The sequence below is a fragment of the Tympanuchus pallidicinctus genome, unplaced genomic scaffold, assembly GCF_026119805.1.
Source record: "Tympanuchus pallidicinctus isolate F22 unplaced genomic scaffold, pur_lepc_1.0 scaffold31, whole genome shotgun sequence".
Taxonomy (NCBI): domain Eukaryota; kingdom Metazoa; phylum Chordata; class Aves; order Galliformes; family Phasianidae; genus Tympanuchus; species Tympanuchus pallidicinctus.
The window spans coordinates 7,719,754-7,746,147 of record NW_026294749.1 but is presented as its reverse complement, the minus strand read 5'-3'; the positions used below and the strand labels follow the sequence as shown (position 1 = coordinate 7,746,147).

At 41.1% G+C, this 26,394-nt stretch overlaps 1 protein-coding gene and 1 long non-coding RNA gene across 6 annotated transcripts in view; one reads left to right on the top strand and one right to left on the bottom strand.

Annotated features, from left to right (window-relative positions):
* The window catches only part of CAP2 (cyclase associated actin cytoskeleton regulatory protein 2), a 64,808-nt gene extending 41,986 nt beyond the window's left edge, over positions 1 to 22,822 (top strand). For all 4 annotated transcript variants that reach the window (XM_052697801.1, XM_052697804.1, XM_052697803.1 and 1 more), the window contains exons 5-13: positions 563 to 706; positions 916 to 1,001; positions 2,665 to 2,770; positions 14,327 to 14,522; positions 15,372 to 15,547; positions 16,796 to 16,919; positions 17,131 to 17,213; positions 19,828 to 19,968; positions 21,544 to 22,822. In XM_052697801.1, coding sequence (XP_052553761.1) covers positions 563 to 706; positions 916 to 1,001; positions 2,665 to 2,770; positions 14,327 to 14,522; positions 15,372 to 15,547; positions 16,796 to 16,919; positions 17,131 to 17,213; positions 19,828 to 19,968; positions 21,544 to 21,627 — 1,140 coding nt within the window. In that variant the 3' untranslated portion in view covers positions 21,628 to 22,822. The remainder of the gene's footprint in view (positions 1 to 562; positions 707 to 915; positions 1,002 to 2,664; positions 2,771 to 14,326; positions 14,523 to 15,371; positions 15,548 to 16,795; positions 16,920 to 17,130; positions 17,214 to 19,827; positions 19,969 to 21,543) is intronic.
* The window catches only part of LOC128087871 (uncharacterized), a 42,213-nt gene extending 16,031 nt beyond the window's left edge, over positions 1 to 26,182 (bottom strand). For both annotated transcript variants that reach the window (XR_008210042.1, XR_008210041.1), the window contains exons 1-2: positions 23,262 to 26,182; positions 13,641 to 13,683 (exon numbers count right to left, since the gene is read on the bottom strand). This is a non-coding gene — a long non-coding RNA (uncharacterized LOC128087871). The remainder of the gene's footprint in view (positions 1 to 13,640; positions 13,684 to 23,261) is intronic.
* Positions 26,183 to 26,394: the final 212 nt, after the last annotated feature.

The window sequence follows — 26,394 nt, the reverse complement described above, 5'->3', positions numbered from 1 at the left end:
ATTTCTCCAAGCCATGCCTTGCAGGCAGTGTATTCCCATGAAACATTCCCATATTACTTGCAGCCAAGGGAAATTTAAACATTAAACTTACCAGTAGGGAGAACTAAAATGGATGTTGCCTTCACTGCATTACTTTCTAAATCTTGTCGCCAGATGATAAGGGGTCACTAACAGGTAATTTGTTTCTTATGGAAAGACCAGTGTGATGATTAATATGAAAAGCTCCAGCCAGTGTAAAAACTCTGAAAAAGCTCCAGAAAGATCACATGAAAAATGCTAAAACTCTGAGATGCAGGGTCTCTATGGGCCTTAACCAGGATGGCGTGTAAAAATGCTGCCAGTGCTGAGAACAATTTTTGCTGCATCACGTCATTAATAGTTAACGCCAGTGCACTTTGCTGCTACAGCCAGAGCAGGGTAATTAAACTGTTACTTTAATGTGGACAATATGCTTCCCTTTTCCTCCCACTGTTAACACGACGGGCAGGGAGGACAATGTTACACCATAGGGTGTTTTTGGACCGCCAATTGTTAACAGCAGCGGTTTCTTTTTTTCTTGCAGAATGAAGTGGCAGTGCTTCTCAAGCCAATATCAGAGAAGATTCAGGAAATACAGAACTTCAGAGAAAGAAACAGAGGAAGTCAAATGTTCAACCATCTCTCAGCCGTCAGTGAAAGCATTCCTGCGCTCGGCTGGATCGCAGTGGTAAGTCACACATAGGCCAGCTGGGAGAGCTGCCAATCCACTGGATGTGGCCCAGAGAAAGGTCCAAACCTTGCAGAACTTTGTAGTTCTCTACTACATCCAAGAAGCTGCTTTATATTATACCTAATATATCAGGGAAGGTGTCTGACTAATGTTTTACCTCCTTTCTCCTTCTGTTGTTTCCTGCTACCGTGGGTTGATGGTCCTAGTCTCCTAAACCAGGCCCTTATGTCAAGGAGATGAATGATGCTGCCACCTTTTATACTAACAGGGTATTAAAGGACTACAAGCACAGGTATGTTGCAAAGCCCCAGTATCTACTAACCACCATGAGAGAAGAGAGCATTAACCACGCTAACAGGGTTCACAATCCCACCACACACACACAAAAAAAACATTTTGTAAAGAAAAAAGCATTTGCTAAAATCTGATCACAGCAGCTTGTTTTCCCCTCCTCATCTTAGACCAGCAATGCTGGCTTTTGTTCTCTGCAAGTTAATATGATTAATTTTCTGGAGTGCCAGAATGTTGGCCAATGAGCTGCTATGTGTCCCTGTCTCACTTGTGCACTCAAACTGTTGCTGTTTTTAGTCTCCGCTTGGAAATGCGTGTTTTCATGCTTGGTGTGTACATTTGAGCATCTACTCTCATGGCTTTCAAAGTGATTTTTTTCTGCATTACTGCATTGTTCTTAAAGAGCACAGGGAATTCACAGAACAGTTCCACGAATAAGGTCAAAAAAGCGAATAAGTGTAGGTCCTTTCCATGCACTCTTAACAAACGTCATGTATAAATCCTGTTTGTTTGGTACTTTTGTAGGCCAGATTTTGGCTTTTTATTTTTATATCCTCAGTGAAAAGCAGTGTTTGATGTCGAGTTTCTTCTCTTTAGCAAGGAAAACTTTATATACTTATGTATTTAAATATGTAATTTTATGTATAGATTTCAGTTTCTTCTATATGTACTATGTGTGTGAAATATATATTATTATTTTTGAAGCCTTAGTTGACCTGCTTGAGGTAACTGAACATTTTTACAAAGTAGTTTTGGAGGTACTTATCCTAAAGCAAAATAAAATCTCACATTAAGGTATAAGGAGGGTGCATTAGCTAGGCATAAAGTTAGCTCTTCTCTTAAAAATGAATTCTTCCCACGTTTTTAACTGAATATTTGACCAGATCACAATGTCTTCCAAAGCAGTGGAAAGCTGTCTCTTGACTTCCCTAGGCCTTGGATTAAACCCACTGTCCCAGATGCTCAGCTGTATTAAACACCAAGCTCCCAAGGAAATAAACAGGGGTAGGTACCCAAGCACTTGTGAGCATCCACTCCATGGCAGTCACTGTTCAGTAATTATTCTTACGTGGAGCTCCCTAAATAAGGACCACATCTTACGAGCAGTTTCTCTATCTGTATGTACTTCTTGTTCACACTTAATCTACCAGTGGAAGACTTAAGCCTTCCAAATAATGATTCCAGAGGCAACTTTTAATTTGTATAAAAACTCTTGATGTATCAGTTTTTCGGTCAGATGCCTATTACACGAGCTAGTATTACACTGGCTACATATGAACTTGGGAGCTAGAGCACTGTAGGTAACCCACAAATAGTTCATTTTCTCAAATTCAGAACCTCGAGATTGAGTCCAGGAAGCTGCTACCAAGTTCCAGATAGCTTCAGTGCTTCTTCAGTTGACTGTGAGTTTGAACAGGAGGAGGTAACACGTAACACCCTACCAGCAGGCTGTGCTAGAGGCACCTTTGCCCATCTTTGTCCTCTGGAAGGGCCCGAAAACTTTGCAGTGTATTAGGCCTGATTATCTTCAGCACTGTGCTGACTTGCTGCCTGCTGACTGGCTTGTTCATGGCTGCAGGCTTTATTTGCTTTAAGCATGAATAGCAGCATTTTCTGATTTGAAGTACAAACACAGATATAAATATTGTTTCTGTTTTTTACAGTGATACACGTCATGTTGATTGGGTGAAGTCCTACTTGAACATCTGGTCTGATCTTCAAGCATATATCAAAGAACATCATACTACAGGTCTCACCTGGAGTAAAACTGTAAGCACCCTTTACTGTTTCACAAAAACAAAAAAAAACAAAAAAAAAACCACATAAAATATAAGCAACCAATCTGACTTCTAATGTAGGTCATTAACTTAGAAAAGTACACATCCAGGTGAGAAACAGAACTCATGGCCAATGAACTTCCTAGCCAAGATGACAGAAGCCTGAAAAACAGGCAAAGTTGATCTATCAGACCACTGTGGTACAGTTTTTGAGAAAAAAAGATTTGTTTGGGATGGTTACAACTATAATTCCCAGTTGCAGATAGCGAGGAAAGACAAGCACAGTTCTCCAGGCCAGATACAGTGGAATGCAGGAAAAAGAAACACAGGGAATTCATGCCAAGTTCTTAGTCCACAGATAGTCAACTGTATAAAATGAGTATTTTATACATACAGAGATAACTTCTGAACTATATATACTTCATATATATATTCAGAGAGATAGCATATATAACTGTGCTATTTATGCTCTCTGTATCAGCATCTTCTGGGTGACACATCTGAAACGCGTAACAAGATGACCACAATGAATATTGTTCTCTAAAAGAAGTAAAAAACAGTAGGAATGAATTTTCTGTTAGACATAAAGGTGAGAGTTTATGTCAACAGTCTGCATTCATGCAATGTTCTACATAAGATTGGAATAATGTACTCCCATTTCTTACCAAGTTACAAGATTTGCTGTCATAATTTTCTACACTTACCAGTGCACACACATACTTGCACATACAGTCATTCATACCAAGACTATCACTTCTGTACAGGCAAACACTTTTATTTTTAATTGAAAGATTGTTAAGAGGGCTGACATAGACCATCAGATAACTTATTTCTCAGACCCAAATCACAGTGACAACACAAGGAAGTGAAACAGATCTTTATGATAGAATGTATATTAACATGGTATCTGGAAAAGTTTCTTCATCTCCCAGGTATGGAGGAGATAATCATATGAAAGAATGTAGAACATACACTACTTGTTCTCAGCTACAGACACTGTACAAGTCCTTACAGTATTCAAATGCAAGTCCAAATACAGGAGACGCTAAAATCTGTGTGTACTTTTTAGTTTGAAGCAATGCAAAAATATTTAAACCTGATCAATTGAAAGACTGGAATTATCTGCTGCTTTGTAGGTTTCTATTGTAAAAATCCGAAATATTAAATATGATGCTCTTTCTTAATTCAGCACAAAGTTTCATATATGCTACATCTGACTCTATTGTAATCATTGAGTGTGAGAAGAGCTGATGATTTTTAAGTGATTGTTAGGAAAGTGTAAGAAATTATAGCATCCTGCTAGCAGAATTATCCTAAAATCTGGAACAAGTTTAGTTCTGTTAATAAAGAAAGATACATGTATCAGTGGATCTTTAATTAAATAGAATTTTACAAGAACAGAAGTAGTGCTATAGAGATTTGTTATATTTGTTATACAGTGTAGCAGGAAGCCTCAGTGCTGTGAGTACTGTTAATCTTACAGAGAGTGTTGCTATTGCAGATTATATTTAACTTGTTTTAAATGCATCTCAGCCATCACATCTCTCTATTTTCCTTTCTTTAGATGTGCAGCAAATTGCTGAAGCCAAATCTAGGTGTGACTTGTTTGTTCGTATTAATCATAGTTTACTGTGCTTATTATATCTTGAGTGATGAGTCCACTAGTACATCTAAAGCCTTGCTTTCACTCCATTCGGATATCGCTTTCATTTGAAAGATGTCTTGGAGGTATGGATCATATGAACTATCATTCATTTAGTGTATGCCAGAAAGATTAAGGGTTGGTAAATTTTTACTTCATGTGATTACACTCATTGGACATTGGAATCCAGTAAGTTAGCAGGTTGTTTAAGTACCTTGTTGTGTAGATGTTGTTTAAATAGTTTTATGAAGATTGGTAACAAATACATCCATGAAAGCAATGAATTACTAAAATGATACTGTGATTTTTTTAATGCATTTTAAGGTGAGAATGAAAGTGACAGATTCATGCTGCGTGAAGCTAAGCACAAAGGTCTGCAGAATCAGGGCCTGGACAGAAAGGGAGGATATAAGAAAGAAGCAGATGGACTCTTTGGCAGGGTTTGCTGTGATAGAACAAGGGGAAATGGTTTCAAACTAAAAGAGGTGAGATTTAAATTGGATATAAGGAAAAGTGCTTTCTAAAGATAAGGGTTGCCCAGGTTGCCCAGAGATGTGGTGGATGCCCCATCCATGGAGATGTGCAGGGTGAGGCTGGAGCACACTTCGAGCACTGATCTCACTTGTAGGTGTCCCTGTTCCTTGCAGGGTAGTTGGACTAGGTGACCTTTAAAGGTCCCTTCCACCCAAATGATTCTATGGTTCTATGAAATGCAATATTTAAAAGTTGTAGAAATACTCCAGACAGTTGTTAATCACGGCACACAGCAGCTTCCACTTATATGCATAACAGGAAAAAACAGTGTGGCAAGGCATTAAGAAAGTGTTACATTTATGAAAGGGAGACGTTGATACAGAAAAGCTATTCTGCTTCAGGGAGAGAAAGAAAGCAAGTCTTTGACCAGTGTAAGTACACAGTTCTAAGTATGCTATAGCAATAATTTAGCCTTTAGCTGCAGAAGTCAACAAAGCAATGCTAGAAGCATTAATAGAGAAAGCTGTTAAGTGAGATATTTGAGCATTTCTAAAGAAACTCAATATTCAGGGAGAACATTCACTACTGCATTTCCTAGAGCTGTATTATTATAGTTTGGACTACAACAAAACACCAATAGCATCAGCCCAGATCAGGCTAAGCTTGTGCTTCCAAAAAGGACGGGGCAGTTTTTTTAATGGGCAGTTGGGCCTCTTTATCTATAGATGCAGCATGGTGTGGCACACACATTTCTGGCTGTGCTCCAAGGCAGTATCACAAAGCTGTGCAATTTCCAGCCCCCATGTACCCATCCATCAAGCTGCACAGGGCAGCTGCAGCCAACTTGGTAACAAATCATTGGTACATACAGTAGAGTTCTTGGCTCTGGCAGCAGCACACGGGCAGACACTTTAGAGAAAAGTGTCAGAAATGTCTTAATAAATTACAGGACATGCACTAAAACTAAAACACATAAATGTATCCTGTGGTACCAGTTCAATATACTCTCGATATATCAGTTAAGGCATCTTGATAATTGGAACAATAGTAATTACCCACCTAATAGAAATAAGCAAGCATTAATTTGCTGCCATATATGAAATTCTGAAGTGTCAGTGAGTTCTGTGCAAAAAATGAAATGCTGTAAATGTCCGCTGCAGCATTTTACCCATGCAGCAACTGTCATGTTTGCTTGCTACAGCTTTCTGACTTAAACATGAAATGTACAGCTGTAACAGTAACCTACGTCCTTTTTGCAGTCTTTACAGAAAATAGCAAGTGTCCTTTTCCTTCCCCCCACCTCCTAAAGAAGGGATTCTATTGAAGCACAGCTCTTTCTTTCCTCCCTGCTTGCTTTATTTTTTCTTTCTCTTGGTGGTGTAAAGAAATGAACAGCTGTAATATAAGCTCACAAGAATGCCTCATAAAACTTTGTTTGCTACAAGGACTGCATGAGTAAGCTGGGGGAAGTGAAACTTCTGCTCCTATTACTGCAGGTTAACTCTGCAGCAAGAAAACAACTGGCGATAATGAGAGGTTGCTGTAGTTTCCTGTACATCAAATAAGCGTTAGGAAACAGATCTTGCTCAAGGATAATTGTCCTAAATGTTCCTCTCACTTGCAGATAGAGCTGCAGTAAGTTTTTGCTGTTTGTACACAGTTGTCATTTAGGACAAATTTTGACAGCAGGATTTGAAGAGGCATTCACAAAATAGGGGTGAATTTCTTTACAGTGTTTGGTTGAACACAAAATGACACTCAAGTAATGAATGCTCTCCCACCCCCATTTACAAATCAAAACAAATTGCTAGCAGGAAGCCTGCATCTGCATAGCAGTTGCTGTAGTTGAATCAGTTGAGATTTATTTATATCTATTCCCACTGAATCATAGAATGGCTTGGGTTGAAAGGGACCTCCTGAAGTCTTTTTTCCTTTCATTAATATACATATGTATATGGCCATATACTATTCTAAAAACATTCTTTAAAAGTTGAAATTCCCCACAGGTTCTACAAATGGCCATCACGCTCCCTACATCAGCCTGAGTGCAATTACACTGGCCTCAGTGCAACCTTTGGCCATTTCATGCTCACCCAGAATAATCACCTGCAGACATTTTCCTATTAAAAGGCTCTGCCTGTCTCCTGTACTATCAAAATACTTTCTTGCAACGTATCGACTCTCTAAATACCAATGTGAACAAGTTGAAAAAGACCAAATCCTGCAGGCGAAAGCCTTCTATTATCATTACAGTATCTCTTCCGTGCTGTTTGGTTTGACTCACTTATCAAGAAGCCATCGTCTGAGCCACTTCACTGAAGCTAAAGGTCAAAACTGTAGTGCCAAATTCCATCCAAAGCCGCAACTGCAATCCCAGAGGCTTCATTCTGACAGAACTAATGGCAGCACGGATAGACTGATTTAAATGTCTGTACCTTGGATAAGACACACACTTTTTCAGAGTGCTCAGCTTTTCTTGTCATAGCTTTTCTTTGCCTCTTCTGCTTCTTTCTCTTCCCTTTTATTCCCTTTTCTTCTTCCTCTTCCTCTCCCTCTCCTCCTTTCCTTGTATTTTATGTTAAAAATTTGTTCCCTTTAGGTGTTTGTTTCTCAGAGAAGATACAGCATACATGTTTTGATATATGATTAATTTAGAAACTGGCCACCAGAAAGATACAAAAAAATCCCTTTTCTTAAGGCAACATCTTATTTGGAAACTGCCCTAAAAGTTGCCCATCATTTTAGAAACATCCTAGCAACTCTACAATTAGTTGCTTCTGTTGGCATTCGCCACTATGACATTGAAGTGCCTTTGAAAAAAGTGGTTTTACTCCTTTATTTAAAAAATAGCTGAAAATGCATGTCTCTGCTGGCTATCAGTGGTGTCCTTTCAACGTCAGCAACCCAACACCACTCAGACATGTTGAGGAAGAGGCTGGGAGAGGTTTGTTTGACAACAGCTGTCAAACGTAATATGTAACATAATGCAACCTGGTTTCAGTGGAAAAGGGAAAGGGAAGAGAAAACTGAAAGCATGTAAAATGGAGAGAAAAGGAAAAAAGAACATCTATTAAAACTTCAGTGTAATGCAGTAGAGTCATCTTCTTTTTAACTGGATTTTTGTTTAAGTATAGGATGGTTTAATGTGCCTGCGGGAGCAAGTTCCTCCTTGACAACTGCACTAAGATACGGCTTTCAGATGGTTTATAAGACCTTGGCTGTGTAAAACATTTCTGACTGGGTACCTGGGAAGTTGTGAGGACCACTTTAAATCCTCAACAGGTGACAAATGGCAGAAATGAATTAAAAGGGGCTTAAAAGTTTGCAAACTCAACAGATAAGTAATTCTGGGACTCAGTAACAAGAAAAAAAGAGCCTAGTCTGGTTTTTGTTGTTTTGTGATTTAACTCTCAGCGATCACAGGCCCTGCAAGTCAGCTGTTTCATCTAGTAAACTGTGTCTGAGGGCAGCAGAACCCCATGCAGACAGGTGGCATAAATACAGTACGTAATAGGACTGTTGTGCTAAGCTACTTTTGCACACACAAACACCTCAACAAGAGCTCTGCGCCCCTAAGTCAGAGTCCACCTGTTCCCAGAGGTTGACACATGATATTTCGAGCTCCACAGTTCTCGTCTTTGCCTGTGCATATGTACAAGAACAATACAGAATGCTGTGATTTTAGGTGTGAAACTAGGATTACCAAACGAGAGGGGGTTTCTTTTTATTTTTATTAAGGAGAACATAGTCCCTGTTAAGATTTCTATTTACCTGCTGCCTTGAAAAGATGGCTTTGCAATAAATGGAGGGTTTTATGCCTATTTCTAAGCCTATTTCTAAGCTGCCTCAGCCACAGATAGATACTTGCATCTTAACGTGAGTTACAAACACAAAAGTACCATATATCATGTGCACATTCATACTGAATTTATTTATATGCATTGTATAGATATTTATAATGTCTTTGGTTAAAACTGTCCATTAGAGTTACAAGAGATGACAGTCCACTTAAATTATTCCACAGTAGGTTCCCACCATAAGAACTTTGTTCCTCCCTGTACACATGCTGCACTGTGTCAGCTAAAGCTAGATAAACACCGAGAAATACTGTGGTGGTTTGTACAGGGCCTGGCTCACAAGACCTTCTCATCCTCCCCCAGGACAGCAGCATGCCCATGTGATAAAATTGCATGGTTCCATTTCAGCTCTTCCCAGCTGCCACTGGGAACCAATGACAGAGGCAGGGGATTCTAATTAGGGTTCTAATTAGGCTGTTAGATACTACAAACACAACAGCATGTCAAGCTGCATACAGCCTAGGACCTACAGAGCACTTGTACAGACACTGTTGTGTTTCTCTGACAAGACTGCCACTGCATTGTGCTCCAAGGAAAGCCCTTGGTAGACATGCTCTGTATGCAAGGCCTACCTCCCCAGAAGCCAAGGGTTTCACTCATCTCTACTGTAATTTCAAGGGAATTAAAGAAGATGCAGCACAGATGAATTTTAATTAGCCAGCTGCCCCCAAAATAAACAGTCTCTTCTTTATTCCACTGAGCCAGGTAGGCAGACAGCTTGGAGGAAAAAAAAATACCTCACCCTTCTGCCAGTCCTATGAGATAAAGGTAGAAATACAGCTTACTCTGAGCTTGTACTGCAGTCCTGCAAACCCTTCCACGGCGATAATGTGCATTTATCAGAACCAAGGCTGTCAGCAGCTTCAGACGCTGGCTCCAGGGAAATGGCTGAAGCACAGGCAATGGGAAGCTCTTGAGCCTCTGCAGATAGCTCTGGGCTATCCAGCAAAGGCTATCCCTGACCCCTTCCTGTCACTTCATTCAGATCATAGTTTAGAAGGAGGCCAAAGACATTTTTCTTTTCCCAGAGAGAAGAATTCTGGAATATTTTGTCCTCTTTGTAACTATTTGTACACGACACAGGGCCTGCATCCTCTGTTCCTGATAGGACCTTACTCAGAGAATGACACCTTCTCCCATATTTCTGGAAGCCCCAAGAACAAGATTGAAATCATATCAAGTTCACTCTGATACAAAGCTGACAGGTTAAACATTAATGGCTTGTTTTTATGTTGCATTTTCATAAAGAAAGGCTGAGGCTATCTATTCCCCTCGCAGTTCTTTCAAGGGGAATATTTTCAAATGATGAAAAAAATGACCTCACCAACATGGCAATGAGAACATTTGGCTATCAGCACAACTTGTCACGACGTGTGCAGACACCACTGCACTGAGAACAGCAGCTGTTACCAAGGCAAACAGCTGAAATAAAAGAGGAAGAAAGGCGGCTTGCAAATAACCGCCTTTGCTAGTCCAAATGGCTCTTAATACTCTTTGTGTAAAGACACACTGTTGTTAACATCTGCTTGAAGTTAATATAAAGAGTTGTTTGCAAATAGCAAAGCTGGTAAGCACCTGCTGCCTTAGGAAAGATGAACTTTTGTGGGCATATAACGTGCTATTTTATTCCCAGCAGCTCTCGTAAACACCGTGCTATACAGAAAAGAAATGAATGGACTTTGTGAAGAGCACTTCAGTTGAAATAGGATAGGACTATACACAAGTACTGCTAGATACCAGAACAGTTTAAGAGTCTGGTTCAGAAATATTCTAGATCCCGAGGATCTAAGTGGTCTTAGAAAGATGACTAAGAAAAGGAAACCAGTTTCCAGTGACTTAGGTTGATAACATTGAGGTCTGTGCATTAATAGAGGTTGAAACTAAGCAAAAGAAGAAAGTTCTTCTCTAGTCTGGTTTTAAAAATGCCCTTGGCATGAGCGCGTTTTAGTCCAGCACAATCTCCCTGGCATGCAGGGAATGCAAGAACTGCACTGTGTTTCCTGCATTTCCAGTTCACTTGTGCCTTCCATCCCCTTCTGAGTGCTACCCTGAGATGCTCCTCCCACAAAAAAATTTCAGATTGACTTGACTGTTAGCTTGATCTCCATCAGGTAAATCAAAATGGAAAAATAAAGAAGATAAAAGCTAGAGTGAGATTGAGCTTTCCGTACAGCATGACGCTGTATACCTTCCCAAGTCTTCCAGCCCTCTATGTTTTCTCCGCGCTGCGCTATTTCATTTGAGGATTGTCATACTGCATGTATCCATGTCATTAGATGGTAGATTTACAGTGGAGCAGTTAGTCCTGGCCCTATCATTAGCAACCTTTTTAGACTTTGACTCGCCTTTTCATTTTGCCTACGTTAAATTATGACTGAAATTGTTTGCAGTTATCAGATTGGCAGGAGATTTTCATACCCTGGCCATAGATGTTTAGACATAATTGAAAACGTCACCATGTTCTGTTAGCTTCTGTAGCTGCAACTCGGTCATAAACAAGAATTTGTCACGAAGCAGAAAAGTTTACAACAAAGGCTCCGTCCATCTCTTATTTCTGTGATTTCACAAGACTACGAGGAAAAATGAAGAACCCCAGTTGTGACACTCCTGTACTGTTATTATGTGTAACCCAACATCTTTTGAGCTCAGTAGATAGCCACTGACTTCAGAGGATGGACCAGGCTTGTAAAGAAGAGTGGAGGTTTTTGACTAGACTTGGCTTATCTCTGTGAGTACTGCTTTAGAAGAAGAACATGCTTGTAATTGCCCAAATCCTTTTCCACCTCTGCCCTTGAAAAGTAAATTAGACATTCTCTAGTCACGTAAGACCATGTCTGAATCTGATTATTTAAAATCCTTCTGTTTTGTTTGTGTTTTCACTAGATAGTCCTTTCAGAGTTCTGGGGGGGGGATCATCCACTTCCAACGATTAAATTCCTTTGAGTTTTGCTTCTACTTTGGTTACTGGACATCTCCTTTCCTTTGTTCCTGTTTGGAAAACTGCCCTTTGATACACTGCTTAGCATCATCATTTGAGCTCGCAGTCTCCTACATAGATCAGGCATAGGCCTTTAGCACCTGAAGCAGAGATTGGCAGCGACCCACCATTCTGTGTTGTATGCAGAACACGCAGATAACTCCTGCATCTTTGTAGCTTTTGCAGAATTTCATTGGTGTTAATTACAAAAGAATGTCAGCTGCTTCTGCTTCTAGGTGACAGTTGCTCCTCAAACAATGACTCTTTCACATTCAAGTTTCTGGAAAATCACACTACTGTATTTATGCAGGTGGAAGCTATAAAGTATGTTGGGAAATCAGAAGGTCAAATTTTTATCTCAAGCCACAAGTTATTAACCACTACTGCCAGTACTACCATTAATCTACTCACTTAAAGCATACATAATTTATAGCTGCAGGTTCACAGTGCAGCGTGGATGGTGAGTGCCATTTCTGTGTAGCTAAGGATTTTAAAAAGACCTGCAAATGCAACGTTCATAATTCTGGATAACCAGGACATAGTGAATTCAGTTGCTATGGTTGCAGGCAACAGATAGGGAAGATCTCTGTTGCACCTCAGGCAGCAATAACTGACTGTGCCACTGAATCCACTTGCATTCATTTTTTACTATAGTAATTCACGGTTGTGCTGACTCTGCTGCAGGTGACATTACTGACATGAGCACAGGCAGGAAGATGGGCCCTGTAAATCGAGTTCCCAGTGGGGGAGCTGTCCCCAGTCTAAAATAATAACCAATAATTACCAAGTACATATGCAGAAATGCTCAGAGTTAAATGTATCCGTGCAACAGTGAAATGTCTTTAAGAGCAAAAAACATCAGCACCTGGTTCTGGTGTATCTCGACCATAAATGATAATCAGTTCCAGAAGGGGATTCTCTTTTGTTGACATTTGATCAAAATCATTTAGCAGCACCGGGGAGAACTCATTGCTTTAAGAGATCACAGATCCTTTCAGAAACAATCAGACCGTGCCGTTACATCAGCTTTGTTACTCACCTGAGTCTTACTGTGCAAGTGCACTTTTAATGCCACTGATGTGACAAAGTGTCTTGCAGTGTATTTATCACTACCATAACCATCAATGGATGCCTCAAGTGGAACAGTACCCCCGTGCTGAAGACTCATGCGCCAAGAGAAGGGTTACATTAAGATGTTAATTAATGTTGTTATTACTTTTCCGTGCTGCTTAAATCAGGGTCATACAGACTGAGAGGTCTGAATACTGTTGGCTACACAAGTGTACCAGTCTTTTTTTTTTTTTAAAGGATGTCTGAAGAATAACAAAAGCATGTGCACCTCGTGAACCAGTTGCATGCTTTGATGTTTTCACTTAGTGCAAAGCAGAAAGTGGTGGCACAGTAAACAATTAAAAATATCCTTTGAGTCCAGCTAAGCAATATCTCTTTCCAGTATTGGTTACCTGGGATGCATTTTTAACAACCTATATCTCCTAACAAAGGCAGCCAATTAGGAGACATGACTCTGTAATTCTCTGTCATTTTTCCACTGTATCTACCTACCTATCGAATGAGTTAGTGCAATGCACAACACTTGGATAGGAAGCTAAATTAATCAGACCAACCTAATTTGTTCACAGCAGTTCTTATAAAAGTCTCTGCTCTGCTGCAGAGATGCTGTCTAGATGAGCAATTTCTGGCATCAGAGTGACACTCAGTGGCAAGACAAGAAAAGTGATTCTCGGTTTCTCAGATTCTTTGTATCTTTTCAATCGGTAGGATGCATAAAATTGTGATCAGCTCATTATCAGTATTCCCTGTTTGTTTGATGATATTATATATGAGCATCACCATTCAGACCAAAACATTTACTTTTGATTACACAAACTAATAGAATGACTGCGTTACTTACTGTATCAGGGTCCCCTCACTCATTATTCATGTGCTGTGATCTCCTGCAATTGAAAAAAAATAATTTGAGAAATCCAAAAATATTGAATTTCATGAAGAACTGACTTGAACAACCATAGCTTTGTTTTCTGCTGCAACTCGAATCTTTGCAATTACTTCAACAGTCTGAAGAACAGCATTTCACATATTTTTTTTATAGTTGAGAATTTTGCATATGCATAACTGACATTTGGTGACCCCTTCAGTTATTTTTTAGACAGAACGTTTTCTGTTGAACATCAAGTTATTGCATACAGTGTCTGAAGGAAAAAAAAAAAGAGATTTTTGCTTTTACATCTGAGAAGCATTTATATATCACAGCACATGTAAATCATATGGAAACTTTAATATTGAAGATGTTTAATAATACTCTTGGCAAGCATTTTGCATAAATACGTTAGGCGGAGTAGCTCTGCAGCAGAGTGGCAGTGTGGTCTGCCTGCCTTTCCAGCCTGGTTTCCGTCGATGCGAGGAAAGACTAATAGTGTTTAATAACCACTTATGATGCTAGAAGTTCTTCTGAGCATGTGGCTGCCTGGAATCAATGAAACTCAACACTATCCAAGGATGTTAACAAGTAAGAGCTATCATCATAAAGTGTTCCTTGTCACACTGTATTTAAAACTAATTTCCATCTATCCCACACAGGGTCCTGTCGCATCACCCACGTCTATGAGGTCTGTCCTAACCAGTGGGTCGTGCCCCTCTTCAACACCTCCTCCACCACCGCCTCCCCCGGGACCTCCCCCCATCTTTGATACAGAAACCCCCCCAAAGGATGAAGGAACGGCATCTCGCTCAGCCCTGTTTGCACAGCTTAACCAAGGAGAGGCAATTACCAAAGGTCAGGAGAAAAGAAATCAAATTCTGACCCTTGAGTCAAACTACATCAACAGCTGTTGTATGTACTGACCCAAATTCCACCAATGTTTTTAAGCTATGTTTTGGCAACAGAGACTTTTCTAAGGCTTGTACTGATCCATCTGGATGAGGCAGCATACTAAAACCCCCTTTAGAAGTAGCAGCACTCAAAATTGTTCAATATTCCTGAAATTTACACCACTTATTTCGAAGTCTCCATTTAATTTCAATGCAACCGTGTTAGACATCTTCAATCCCCAGCAGCTGGTGAACTTCAAAGTTGCAATTACAGTCAGAAGTTATTCCTGTTTCTGACCCACAGTCCGTGTACCAGCCTGTGTCAAAATGTCTCATATGTTGCGTGGAAAAGTATGGCTCACAAATCAGTGTGACAAAACCTTTTCTATTAACACTGGATAGTTGTAATTAAAGTGGATGGCTGTGAATTTAAATACTTACAATTCATATGTCTGCCTCTAGTGCCAAATTAGAAAAAGAATCTCACTTTTCTGGATGTAAAAATACTCGATAGCAAGATCACAGAGCTCTCTACAGATGGAGAGGGACTAAAAGACTGCTGCATTTTAAAGATTTTAAGACAGCCCATCCCGGGTCAAAGAGGTTTTATATAAAGGGCTAAAAACATCTACACCAGTTACAGTTCAGGTGGTTACCCTGGCAAAGCACGAGGAAATAAAAAATATCAACTCATCAGATAATTTAACACAATTGCAAATGACTTAGACACTATCTTTCTTATTTCAATACGAATAGCCTTAGGACAAGACAACAGATTCTCTTCTATAATAACGACCCATTTTTTTCTCCCAAGGGCTTCGCCATGTCTCTGACGACCAGAAGACTCACAAGAACCCCAGCCTACGTGCCCAAGGTCCACCCGCTCGTTCTCCCACGAAAAGCCATACTCCAAGTCCCACCTCCCCCAAGAACTCCCCGCAGCAGAGCCATGCCCCCGTCTTGGAGCTAGAGGGGAAAAAATGGAGAGTGGTGCGTTCCAGTCACAGCGCGGAATTGCACGCTGCACATTGCAGAGCAGCCTGAGCACTGAGCTTCTTGCACAAGGCTGTCCGCGGTCAAGTAGCAACAGATCAAATTTGCTACTACCATGCCTTATTCCAGTTTAGCTTATTGTTCTCTGAGATCTAAGGTTAATTCATTTGTCTCTGAGAATCTAAAATACTTCATCCGAAACAGAGAATGTCAAAACCAACAAATAAATTGTAGCAAAATCAGACAGCGCTCCAGAAACAAATCCCATGAAGAATCCCAATTAAAATCCCTTTTTGCAGGCCGCTCTTGTGAGAAAACATACATTATTAGCAGAGAGCACTTCTTCCATCCTTGTTAACTGATGGAATTATACATTTATTTTTCATCACTCGGTTGCTCATTCCATGCAAGCTCCTCTCTCATGCTTAAAAGTGGAGAAGTATTTTCCTTTTGCTCAATCTACAGAAGACAAAGAAAGCTTTGCTTATAGCATGGAATTTAATTTATGGAGGCATATACCAAACTGTCTGGGAGTGAAAAGCCATGTCACTGTGTTGGTTTAAAGAGGGAGAAAGCAGTAAGCAATTTAGCCATGCAGAAGTTTCAATACGCAGTCATTACAATGGAGTAAAGTTTGCACAGAGCGTAGCCACAATTTACCTCTGCTGTTTTGCATTAGGGCTTTACTACCTGGAACTTCCCTTGTGGATCCCTAGCCTTTCTTTGCCATACATTGACTGTAAACAACCTTTTGCACTTCATAAAGAGAGAAAATTTCTTCACATATTTCTCCTTATTGTTTAAGGAGGAATATTGCTTATTGCAATATTATTGCAATATTCTCCTTATTGCTGCCTGCACCAGCTCACAATATACTGTATACAGCCCTGGACAGCATTGCTGGGAGTGAAAATTTGGTTTGGCCTTCAACATGCTGGTTCTAAGTTGAATGAAAGCCAAACTGCTGTGAAGGCATTCTTACACTGCTGAGAGCAGAATGTCTTTGCTACCAAGTCAGTGGGTTTGTCTCAGTCTGTGCCAAGTTCTTCAGCTCCAGAATGTACACATGCATCACCAAAGGCTGAGGTAGGTGAAATATCCAGCCACCAGTCACACTGGATTTTTAAGCCACCAGGAGGATATTGTTCTGTTGCAGTGATGCAATGACTTGATGATGTGTTGTACTAAGCTCTGACTGTGAGCTAGTTAAAGATAACCAAATAAATAAACTTTCTTCTGAAATAGGAATATCAAGAGGATAAGAACGACCTGGTCATTACCAACACTGAACTCAAGCAAGTGGCCTACATCTTCAAGTGTAACAAGTCTACACTTCAGATAGAAGGAAAGATCAATTCAATTACTATTGGTGAGTGAATAGCTCAGCTGGACTTTAAATGCCAATCTTGAAAAAACTTATGCAATTATAATGCATCAGAATCATTTCATTCATTGTGATGGGCAGATCACCAGTGATTAGCTATGCAGCATGAGACTGGAAACTTTTGTATTTAATGCAGCCGATGTGCATATATTTGCTTTTATCTTGCCTTTCTTATTTATGATTGTTTTTATTTTAGATAACTGTAAAAAGTTTGGCCTTGTGTTTGACAACGTTGTGGGAATCGTGGAAGTGATCAATTCCAGGGATATTCAGATTCAGGTAAAGATCTGTTTGAGAAACAAAGAGAGAAAGAGAACAGACAGACAGAACGAGCCCAACATGTGGCTGCAAGAGATTATTAGAAACTCATGCGCACACGATGAGTGAGAGTCTGGTGCAGCCAAACCTATCTTAATATACAGTGAATTCTGCTGATGTATTTCGGAAGTGCCTATGAAAACTACTGATTGTTACTGAATAGACTTCATTTAGTCCAACACCTGGTTCCAGCGAAACAGAGAGATCTATTCAGTGGAATCATAGAATGGCTTGGGTTGGAAGGGACCTTTGAGGTCATCCAGTTCCAATCCTCCTGCCCCAGGCAGGGTTGAAATATTATTACTTCTGGCCTTAATTTTGTTGCTTTCATGGTAAACAGCACCTGAAATTGGAAGTTTAGCAGTGTTTCAAATTCTGGCAGTTAGCTAATTGGTTTCTGAGCCCAGAAGTTGGTCATTTCTTTTTTTCTTTCGTCTTTTTTCTCTCAATGAAAGCATTCAAATAGACTATCAAGGACAACTAAATGACATAAAGTGAAAGCAGGCTCTTGGATTTCGAAGATCTCCCTGCCAACAACTTGACTCATTACATGAGAAGATAATGCAGACAACTTGCCCAGATACGGGCTGTGAGTCTCTGGTTTTGCCCAAGACAACCAGCGAGTAAAATTTCATCAGAGATCACCTTCTCTTGTGGTTCTTTTGAAATGAAAATATACACTTTTTTAATCCAGATCTTGCCCTCCCTGTACTGGACATTGCACTGTTCAAAATACAGACAGCCTGCCTGGCATTTACAGCACTTCACTCGTTCCATTCCAGAGAGGTCTAACTGTACAAGCTGGGACCAACACAGATGATCTTAAGAAAGGCCTCTGGGATGTTTTATTTTAAGACAAAAATAATTAAATGGAAATGAAATTATATTAAACTGCCTGTCTTCTTCACAAGAAGTGAGGTCTTCTGCTTAAAAGGCTATGCCTGCAGTAAATTCTGTACTTCAGAAATACTGGTCACAGATACCACACTAAAAAACAGCAGGACTTTTTTTGCAGTTTTGCACCTCTTGCAAGTGACTGACATTGCTACCAGCTGCACCAAGCAGGTTTGTCATGATCACTACACAACTTATGGCACAGGCATTTGAACATCCCAGGCATTTGGCTGGTTTCTGGTTTTTTTTTTTCCTAAATAAATAGATTATTTTTATCAGCGCTTCTAGAACTTCTCATGAGAGACAAAAACTCCTATGTGAGGAACAGCAAAACTGTTCATGCAAAGAGGAAATATCTTTACTAAGAATAAAAATTCTTTTGATTAAGCAGGTTCTATGAATATTGCATAAGGCTTCTACAGCATAGAACAGAGTGGAGTTACACTTAAGATTCTGGCTATAAGCTGCCTGATTCTGAAGGATTTGAGCATGCCAAGTGCTCAGAACCTGCATTTTCTCAGTATTTTGAAGATCTGAGCTCATAAATTGCAAATATATCACATATTAATGCAATGAATTACCCTATAATTTTTTCTATATTTACTTCAGTGCCTTACTTCTTGGCTCTCCTTTCTCCCGGCAGCGTTTTATTTTTCCTGCTGTTTGTTAAATGTATAACATTAAACAGAGCCTCCTTTTGCAGGATCTCATGCAATGGAGAGCAAAAGAGAGGAAAGATGAGGCTAGGAAGCACTGATCATTCCATAGCTCAGACTTCAAAAGGAGTGCAGAGTGCAGTAGACAGACCACTTGCTCTTTGTTTGCCGTCACATGTAAGGAACTGAAGCTGAAATTACATTCTAAACTCAAATGATGGAAGACCCTTTTTTTATTAGCGAGTGGCTGTCACGCGCTGTTATTGTTTTACAGCTCAAAGCAACCTTTGCCCTTTCCATACTCTGACCAGAGCGTACTGCTGCTTTCAGCCAGTGGGGAGGAGAGGAGGAATTTTTACTGAGTCAGCCAGTTAGCCAGGTAGAGACCTTTTAACCTGCAGAATGGTCAACGTGAGAAAGTTTACTTCCTTTTGCCCCCCTCAAGTAAATCTTGCGCTTGCTTTTAACGTGATGTAAGAAATACCTTTGAAGATGTAATTAAATTGATCTTCGTGCTTTTTTAGGGCTCTATCTTGCCTGAAGGGGATAAAACCCTCTCCTGTTCTGTGCTATAAATCCAGGAAGAGTTTTTAAGTCTTTGGAACGCATCACAAAACACTTCTTTTGGATGCTGAGATCCTACATTTGCCTAGAATGGGTTGGAGTTCACGTGTTTGATTTCATGCCATCCTGCTGATGAACAAGCTGAATGCTGCCTGAGTATTAGCACAAAAACATCACTGGAAGCAGAGAGAATGGAGAAAAAATTTGCATCAAGTCATACATTAAAAGTTTGCTGTGTATTATAAGCTTGCAGTTGCATAGAGAACACTGTTGTCACCACCAAGAACTTCTAGTGCTTAGCAAATGGTAGCTTCTATCTCAAATACAAGCATCATGCAGGCAGATGACATACAGATCAGATGCTGACAGGCAAAATTAGACCTGGCAGGCAATAAAAATTAGGTTAATAGAGCCTTTATGTGCTTTTTAAGATTCGATAACGAGTATATCTCATTTTCCAGGTGATGGGGAAAGTGCCAACCATTTCCATCAACAAAACAGAAGGCTGTCACATCTACCTCAGTGAGGAATCATTAGATTGTGAGATCGTGAGTGCCAAGTCTTCTGAGATGAACATCCTTATCCCCCAAGATGGCGATTATGTGAGTGAGATTGTTTTTAGAGATTCTCTCCCTCTACCCATCTAGCCTTGCTAGATAAAACTGCTAGGAAAGAAAGAGCTCACACACCACATGTATGAACACGATCAAGAGATAATCCAAAACAACTGAATTTCTGTGTTCTGTTTTCTCAGCTATCAGTGCAGAAAGAATGACTTCTTTGGCAGGGGCACAAACTTCAAAGATTAGACATTATCTCTTTTTTTTCTTTTTTTCTTTTTTTTTTTTTTTAAATACAGATGATGGCTTCATCTCCCATCCACTTAATTTTCTTTTTTTGAAGTTGGTTCCTAAACATAACCTCCCAGTGGGACTCACTTCACACATTATTTGAGAGCACTCTGACTGAAGAGGATGACGCTAAAGTTAGGATAGAAATCATGCAGCTCCAAGTGAAATGATAAAGTATTACTTATTTTCTTCCTAAGACTGCTGATACACAGGCAGCATCTGTAGAATTCTTTCTAGTGTTTTTTCAAAATATGGTTCTTAAACATCACCTAAACATGAGATTTGCCTTTTCTAACTCAAAGGCTCCTTTTTGTCCTAGTAAGAGCTTAATACTTGGCTCTCCATCATTTCTACTATAGCTATCCACTGTTGTGTCACACTGTAGCAAGGCAACATGCAGGTAAAGCATACTTACTCAACAGAGTAGTTTTGAAGTTGCACTGAATGACTCGAGAGAGAACTTGAACTTGCCATAAGTCTTCCACTCTGGAATACCGTATGGCAGAAGAGTTTAGGCTTTACAAAGGAAAAGATGTGACAAGAGAATCTGCACGCTCCACTTTTCCTAAAGTGATTACTGGATGCTGATCTTCAGGCAAATAAAAAGAGAATTATTTTTCAGTGAGTGCATATCTACCTGCTTCTGAAAAAAAAAAAAAAAAATCTTTGATGAGTCTCTCTCCTTAAATTGCCACTGTTGTGTGAAGTCACTGGCTATCAAAACACTGCGAGATCTGAAAGAAAGAAATCCTTTCCTCCACACTTTTGTTCTCTGAGAACCAAGGAGGACCCAATATCTCTCATGCTTTCATTGAACACGTGAAATGGAAGGAAACTTCCCTCAAGGTTCTGCTTTGTTTTGTCTGACCCACAATGAATGCTATGCCTCTCGACGTTTATCACGTGTAAAATGATAGGCTGGTATTTTAGATGTGTTATATCATTTGCTTTCCTCTTTAAAATTAGTCTCCCCACCAAATCTCCACATCAGATCCCTTCTACTGTCTTCCAGGCCAGTCATTGATGGAGCCTAACGTCGTTTCTGACCTGAGGTTTATTTACTTAGCTGTCCCAAATAATGGTGCGAGAGGGATTTTTACACAGGAGTACCACAGCAAGGCTATTTGAAACTAGGTAGCAGTAAGGCTTTTTCCTGTGCGGCATTGAATACAGCTTCCTAGGGTAATGAGGAAGGCCTCTCTATAATCCTGGCATGTCTGAGCTCTCAATGCATTCCCAGTCATGTAGCACTAATAGTATCCCACCACTTTTCACGAGGTATCCGCTGTTTATCTAATCAGCGTTGGCGCTTTTGTTTCTTACCAGAAAGAATTTCCGGTTCCTGAACAGTTCAAGACAGCGTGGGATGGATCTAAGTTGGTCACTGAACCTGCAGAGATCGTGGGTTAACCTGACAGCACCCGGCGCTCACTGACCGCGATCAGACCACAGCCAGCAGAAACAAGGCAGCAACGTGAACAACTAGAAATAGCAGTAGCTCCTACTGCTCTCATAGGCCTTCAAGCATTAGCTGTGCATGCTACAAACAATAACTCGTCTGGCACGCTTTTGTTAGGCACCTCAGCATTTCGAGTTTCCAGTTTGCCTTCACTTACGGTTTTACTTCTCAATGATGTCATGTGAATGTAATGGCTTGAAACCCCTGCCTTCCAACCACCTCATTGGTTTGAAACACTTTATTCGTTAAGTCAAAACACTGCATGATACACTGTTATCACATTGCTTCCGGGCATTCCTTTCTATGTTTCTGCTAATCAAAAACAGCATTAAGACTAAGATGAGATTCTCACCTCTTATGCTAGTCCTGTACAATGCGGTACAAACACATCCTGAGAGAACTATCTGACAGCTCCTTGTAGTTCTCTGGCAATCTTTTTATTTAAGCAAGCAAAAAAGGGTAACTTTCAGCAATATATTTTCCTAATGGAAGATGAAATGATACGATATTTTAATCTAACACTTTTCTAATACACATATTTAGAGGATCCCTGCGTTTTCAGAGATACAAGGTTTTATTCTGGTCCACACAGACTTGCTGTAACCCTCTCGTTTCTTAAGAATCAGGAATTTTTTTGAAACTGAAGCCTCACTGAGCTAACAGCAAATCACCTGAAAGTTTTTGCTCCACAGGTATCTTTTGTTGTTGTTTATAGACACAATCTCTCATGCGTTAAAGTTTCACACTGTATCCTGCAAACTGCACCTTTGCTATTCAGCAAGCTGGCATGGGAAGTACCATGACTGGGCAGGTGGTTTTCCCAGGGCGAGAGGCACGCATCAGATTCACTTAGTTTGCTTGTTAAAGTTCCTTTAAAATCTATCATAGCTGTCATAGCTTCTGCTCATTAAAATATCTTTCCGTTTCTTCCCTGCATTTCTAACACTTACTCAATTTCAATTACACCCACAAAGCAAAGCCATAGATTTATGACCTATCATTTCAGCCCAAACAAAGCCCACTTGGCCCTTCAAGTCTGCTTTCTATAGTCCCTATTGTACATGCTTTTTTAACAAAGGTGGAGTCCTGTATACATTTGTACTATTTCAGCACACAGTACAATAAAATTTTAAAGTTTTGCAGCCAGCATATGTTTTTGATCACTTGTAATACTTGGTAATGGTGAAATCAAAGTGAGATGCTTGCAGAGCTAGTTACAAGCTAAATTTTGTGCCTAATTTACCTTGAAAGTACATTAATCCTTGAGGGTTTTTAACTATCTTCAATTGTAAACCCTACATAACAACAGTAGTGCTCATTCTGCAAGGTTTTGCTATCTGATCTTTAATCTATATGTATAATGTGTTTGCCTTAGTATATAGCATTTTTCAACAGTAAACTTCTTATGGATTAAAAAAGGAAAAATGTACTTGTTTAAATATAAAGTTGCTCAGAGCTTACTGTGCCGTACTGTTTGTCCCACACGCCCTCCCCATCTTAAGTGCCATCTCATTAGCTTAACTGAGAAGCAGTAGCTGCTCCTCCCATCTAAGGAAACATCAGCACACCAGCAGCCATCACTCACCTGACAGCAAGCAGTGCTTGTGCTGCATGTGAGCAGGTGAAGTTGTGTGCATGTAACTTCTGTGACAGCACTGGAACCCAGCTGTTTGTGGTTCTCATTTCTAGGTACACCTGTGTCTTCCAGAGATTTTGTCTAGGGAGATGTCATGACCTGAACAAGTTTATAAGGTCTACCTTCTATTTTCAGCCTTTCCCATTGTTTCTCTACATGCCTTTGGGTACATCCTTCCCATGTTAACAAGCTCCAGGAGCAGTCCCTCCCATATTTCACTTGTGGGAAGACTGTTTCATCTTCAAATCATAATCATGATTTGTTCTGTAAAAGATCTCATTCTGATCTGAACCACTGAACCATGTTTTAAATCCAGCTTCAAACAGGGATGAAGTTCTTGCACAAAAACAGGAAGCCATGTGCTCCCGTGAAGGTATTGCACAAAGCAAGTCTAAAATGCCTTCTGGTGAACAGAAAACAGTGATGCAGCTCTGACTTGCTACAAGGACAAACTCCTTTAGTTCTTCCAAAGGGTTGAGCTTTCTCCTCGAGGCTGGTTTGCTTGTATCAGCCTCCTTTTAAACATTTCAGAGCAAACCCCCTTGTGGCTAAGCCTTCTCTCTACACTCACACTCCTGCAGCGTGCAAGACCCAAGCACAATTGATGAGTTTCTTAACAGGAAGGAGTCCTGTCCAGTCACACTGTGTGCTTGAAGGTCTGACCACACCTGAGAACTTTGTCAGAGAGCAGAGGTTGAAAAGATAAGGAAGGAGGCCTTACATTAAAAGACACAAGGTAATGCTGATAACTGGAGGCATGGAGGCCAATAAAGTCCATGCAGTATTAGGCACCAGAAAAGTAGAATGGGAGAGAGACTTGTTAAACATGCAGACTTCTTTTATCAAGTATGCAGTCAGCCATGTGGCACTAAGTCATAACTGTGTTTCGTCAGCTGCAATCCTTGGGAAAAATATTTGCTGTGTGTTTTCAGGCTGCTCTCTGCAACCTGTCTTCAAAAATGCAAAAGAATGCAAAATAAACAAGATAAATCTTAGGTTCTGATTCTACCCTATATGAATTCATGTACAATTAAATGTAAAAAGCTCCTTTTTGAAAGAATCATTACATACATCTTGAGTTTAAAAATAGTCACCAAGCTGCAGAATGATGATTTGAAGAAAGATCCCAACTGCGGTCAGTTGCATCCACATCCTCACCAGCAAACGTGAGCTGTGTTTAAAGACTTACTGCAGCAAGGAATGAAGCACTAAATGCTGAGCAGTCCTAACATTCTATCAGTCTTTTCTTCTTACTACATGCTGCCACAGGAGATATGCCATGTATTCCAGATTGGTCTGCTGTATAATCAATGAATGCACAGATGCTATAACTAAGAAATATACAAGAGAGTGTGGCTAAGCAGGTTATTACACCAAAAAAGAATAGACAAAGAGCTTACCCTTGTCCTGGGCTCACTGGAAAACTTCAAACTGAGGGATCTCCAAAAACAGACCCTTTCACACTGGCAGCCAGCTCTTAAACAGGTCTAGGAGAGGTGTAGCCAGGCTCCCCCCCTTCCGGCACACAGCTGAATTGCCTTCACCTGTGCTCCTGTGGCTGACTCAGTGCTCGTCTCAGGTGGGTCAATCAGAGGTTCAGGCTGTAATTCAGCAGTTGCCATACAGTCTGCACTGCTTTGAAATTGTGCTTCTGTTCTGAATCTAAACAGAGAACAGTATCTGTGGTGCATACGTTGTTGCGGAATGAATGTGTATGGTGTAACTAGCCTGTTCATTTTTATAAACCTCCGTGGGTCAAATGTTCACTAGGCTGCAAATTAGCTGGTAAGATGCACGAGAGATTTTGATGTAAGTTTTCATATGTAAACAGTGTTTTTCTTGTGAGATCTCACGCTTTCTTCAACAGCTCCTCTGTAAAAGGACCGCTTCATGCGCAACAAGGAGAAGGGCCAAACCCAGGACAGGCTGGGGCCTCTCAGGTAGAAAGCAGCAGAACAAGGGGCACTGGGCACAAACTGGCACACAGGAGGTTCTGTCTAACCACCAGACATCACTTCTGTGCTGTGCAGGTGATGGAGCACAGGCACAGGCTACCCAGGAGCTGCGGGGTCGCCTCCTTGGAGATGTCCAGAAGCCGCCTGGCCACGGCTCTGAGCACGCTGCTGGGGCAGAGCTGGGCCAGGTGGGCAGAGAGCCCTGCCAGCCTCAGCCACCCTGCGGTTGTGCGATACCGGCTTAGTTATTCAGAACATCGCTTCCTTTGTGGAAATGGGAAGTATCGAAGCAGTGACTCCGCGTATCCACCAGATGGCAGAGAGCAGCTGAGGCGCGGGCAATGGCGCGCTGTTCTGTTAACGCTGCGCTCGTGTTCGCAAAGGCTGCGCGCTCTGTCTGTCAAGGGACTGAGAAACCGCTCTCTGAGCGTCACTGTTAAGACGTTAAAAGATCATCTCGGTTAAAGGCCTGAGGGGACTGAGCGCGGAAGAAGAAAAACCATCTTCTTGTTGGAATAACATAAGACTGCTTTTTGAACACCGCTACTTCCACAATTAACACCGTCTCCATTAAAAGCACGTCATAAAAAACCCGGTCGTGGCGCTAATACTCAACAGAGCTGCAGAGGAGAAAAGGCTGAGCAATGCCAAGCCTGCATTTGAAATCCACAAGTCTTCCCAGCGATCTAGCAAACTAGATCCTTGTTTCCCAGTGCCACTGTTTCCCAGTTGGTCGGATTATCGCTTTTCTTTCGGATTTCGAAAGAAACTCTTCACTGCGTCACACACAGGCGGGAAGGGAGCGGCGCTGACTCGCTGAGGAGCCGCGGCGCCTCGCGCCCTCACACTGCACGGTGGGGGCGGGGCGGGGCGGAGTGGCCCTGCCTGCGCCCAGCCGGGGCGGCTGCGGGGCCGCTGCTCCCCTCGCTAGGGGCGCTCGGAAGCTCCCCGGCCTAAGCGCGGCCCTCCCTCGGCGCTGGGCGATACCATCTGGCGGCACAGGGGTGGGAAAGCCGCTTCCCTCCCGGCGCGCGGAGTTTTTCGGCTTTCCCCGCTCACCCCCGCGCCGAGAGGGAGAGGCGAGGCGCGCCCTGGCGCGTGCGCGGTTCGGGCGGCGTTCGGCGTCA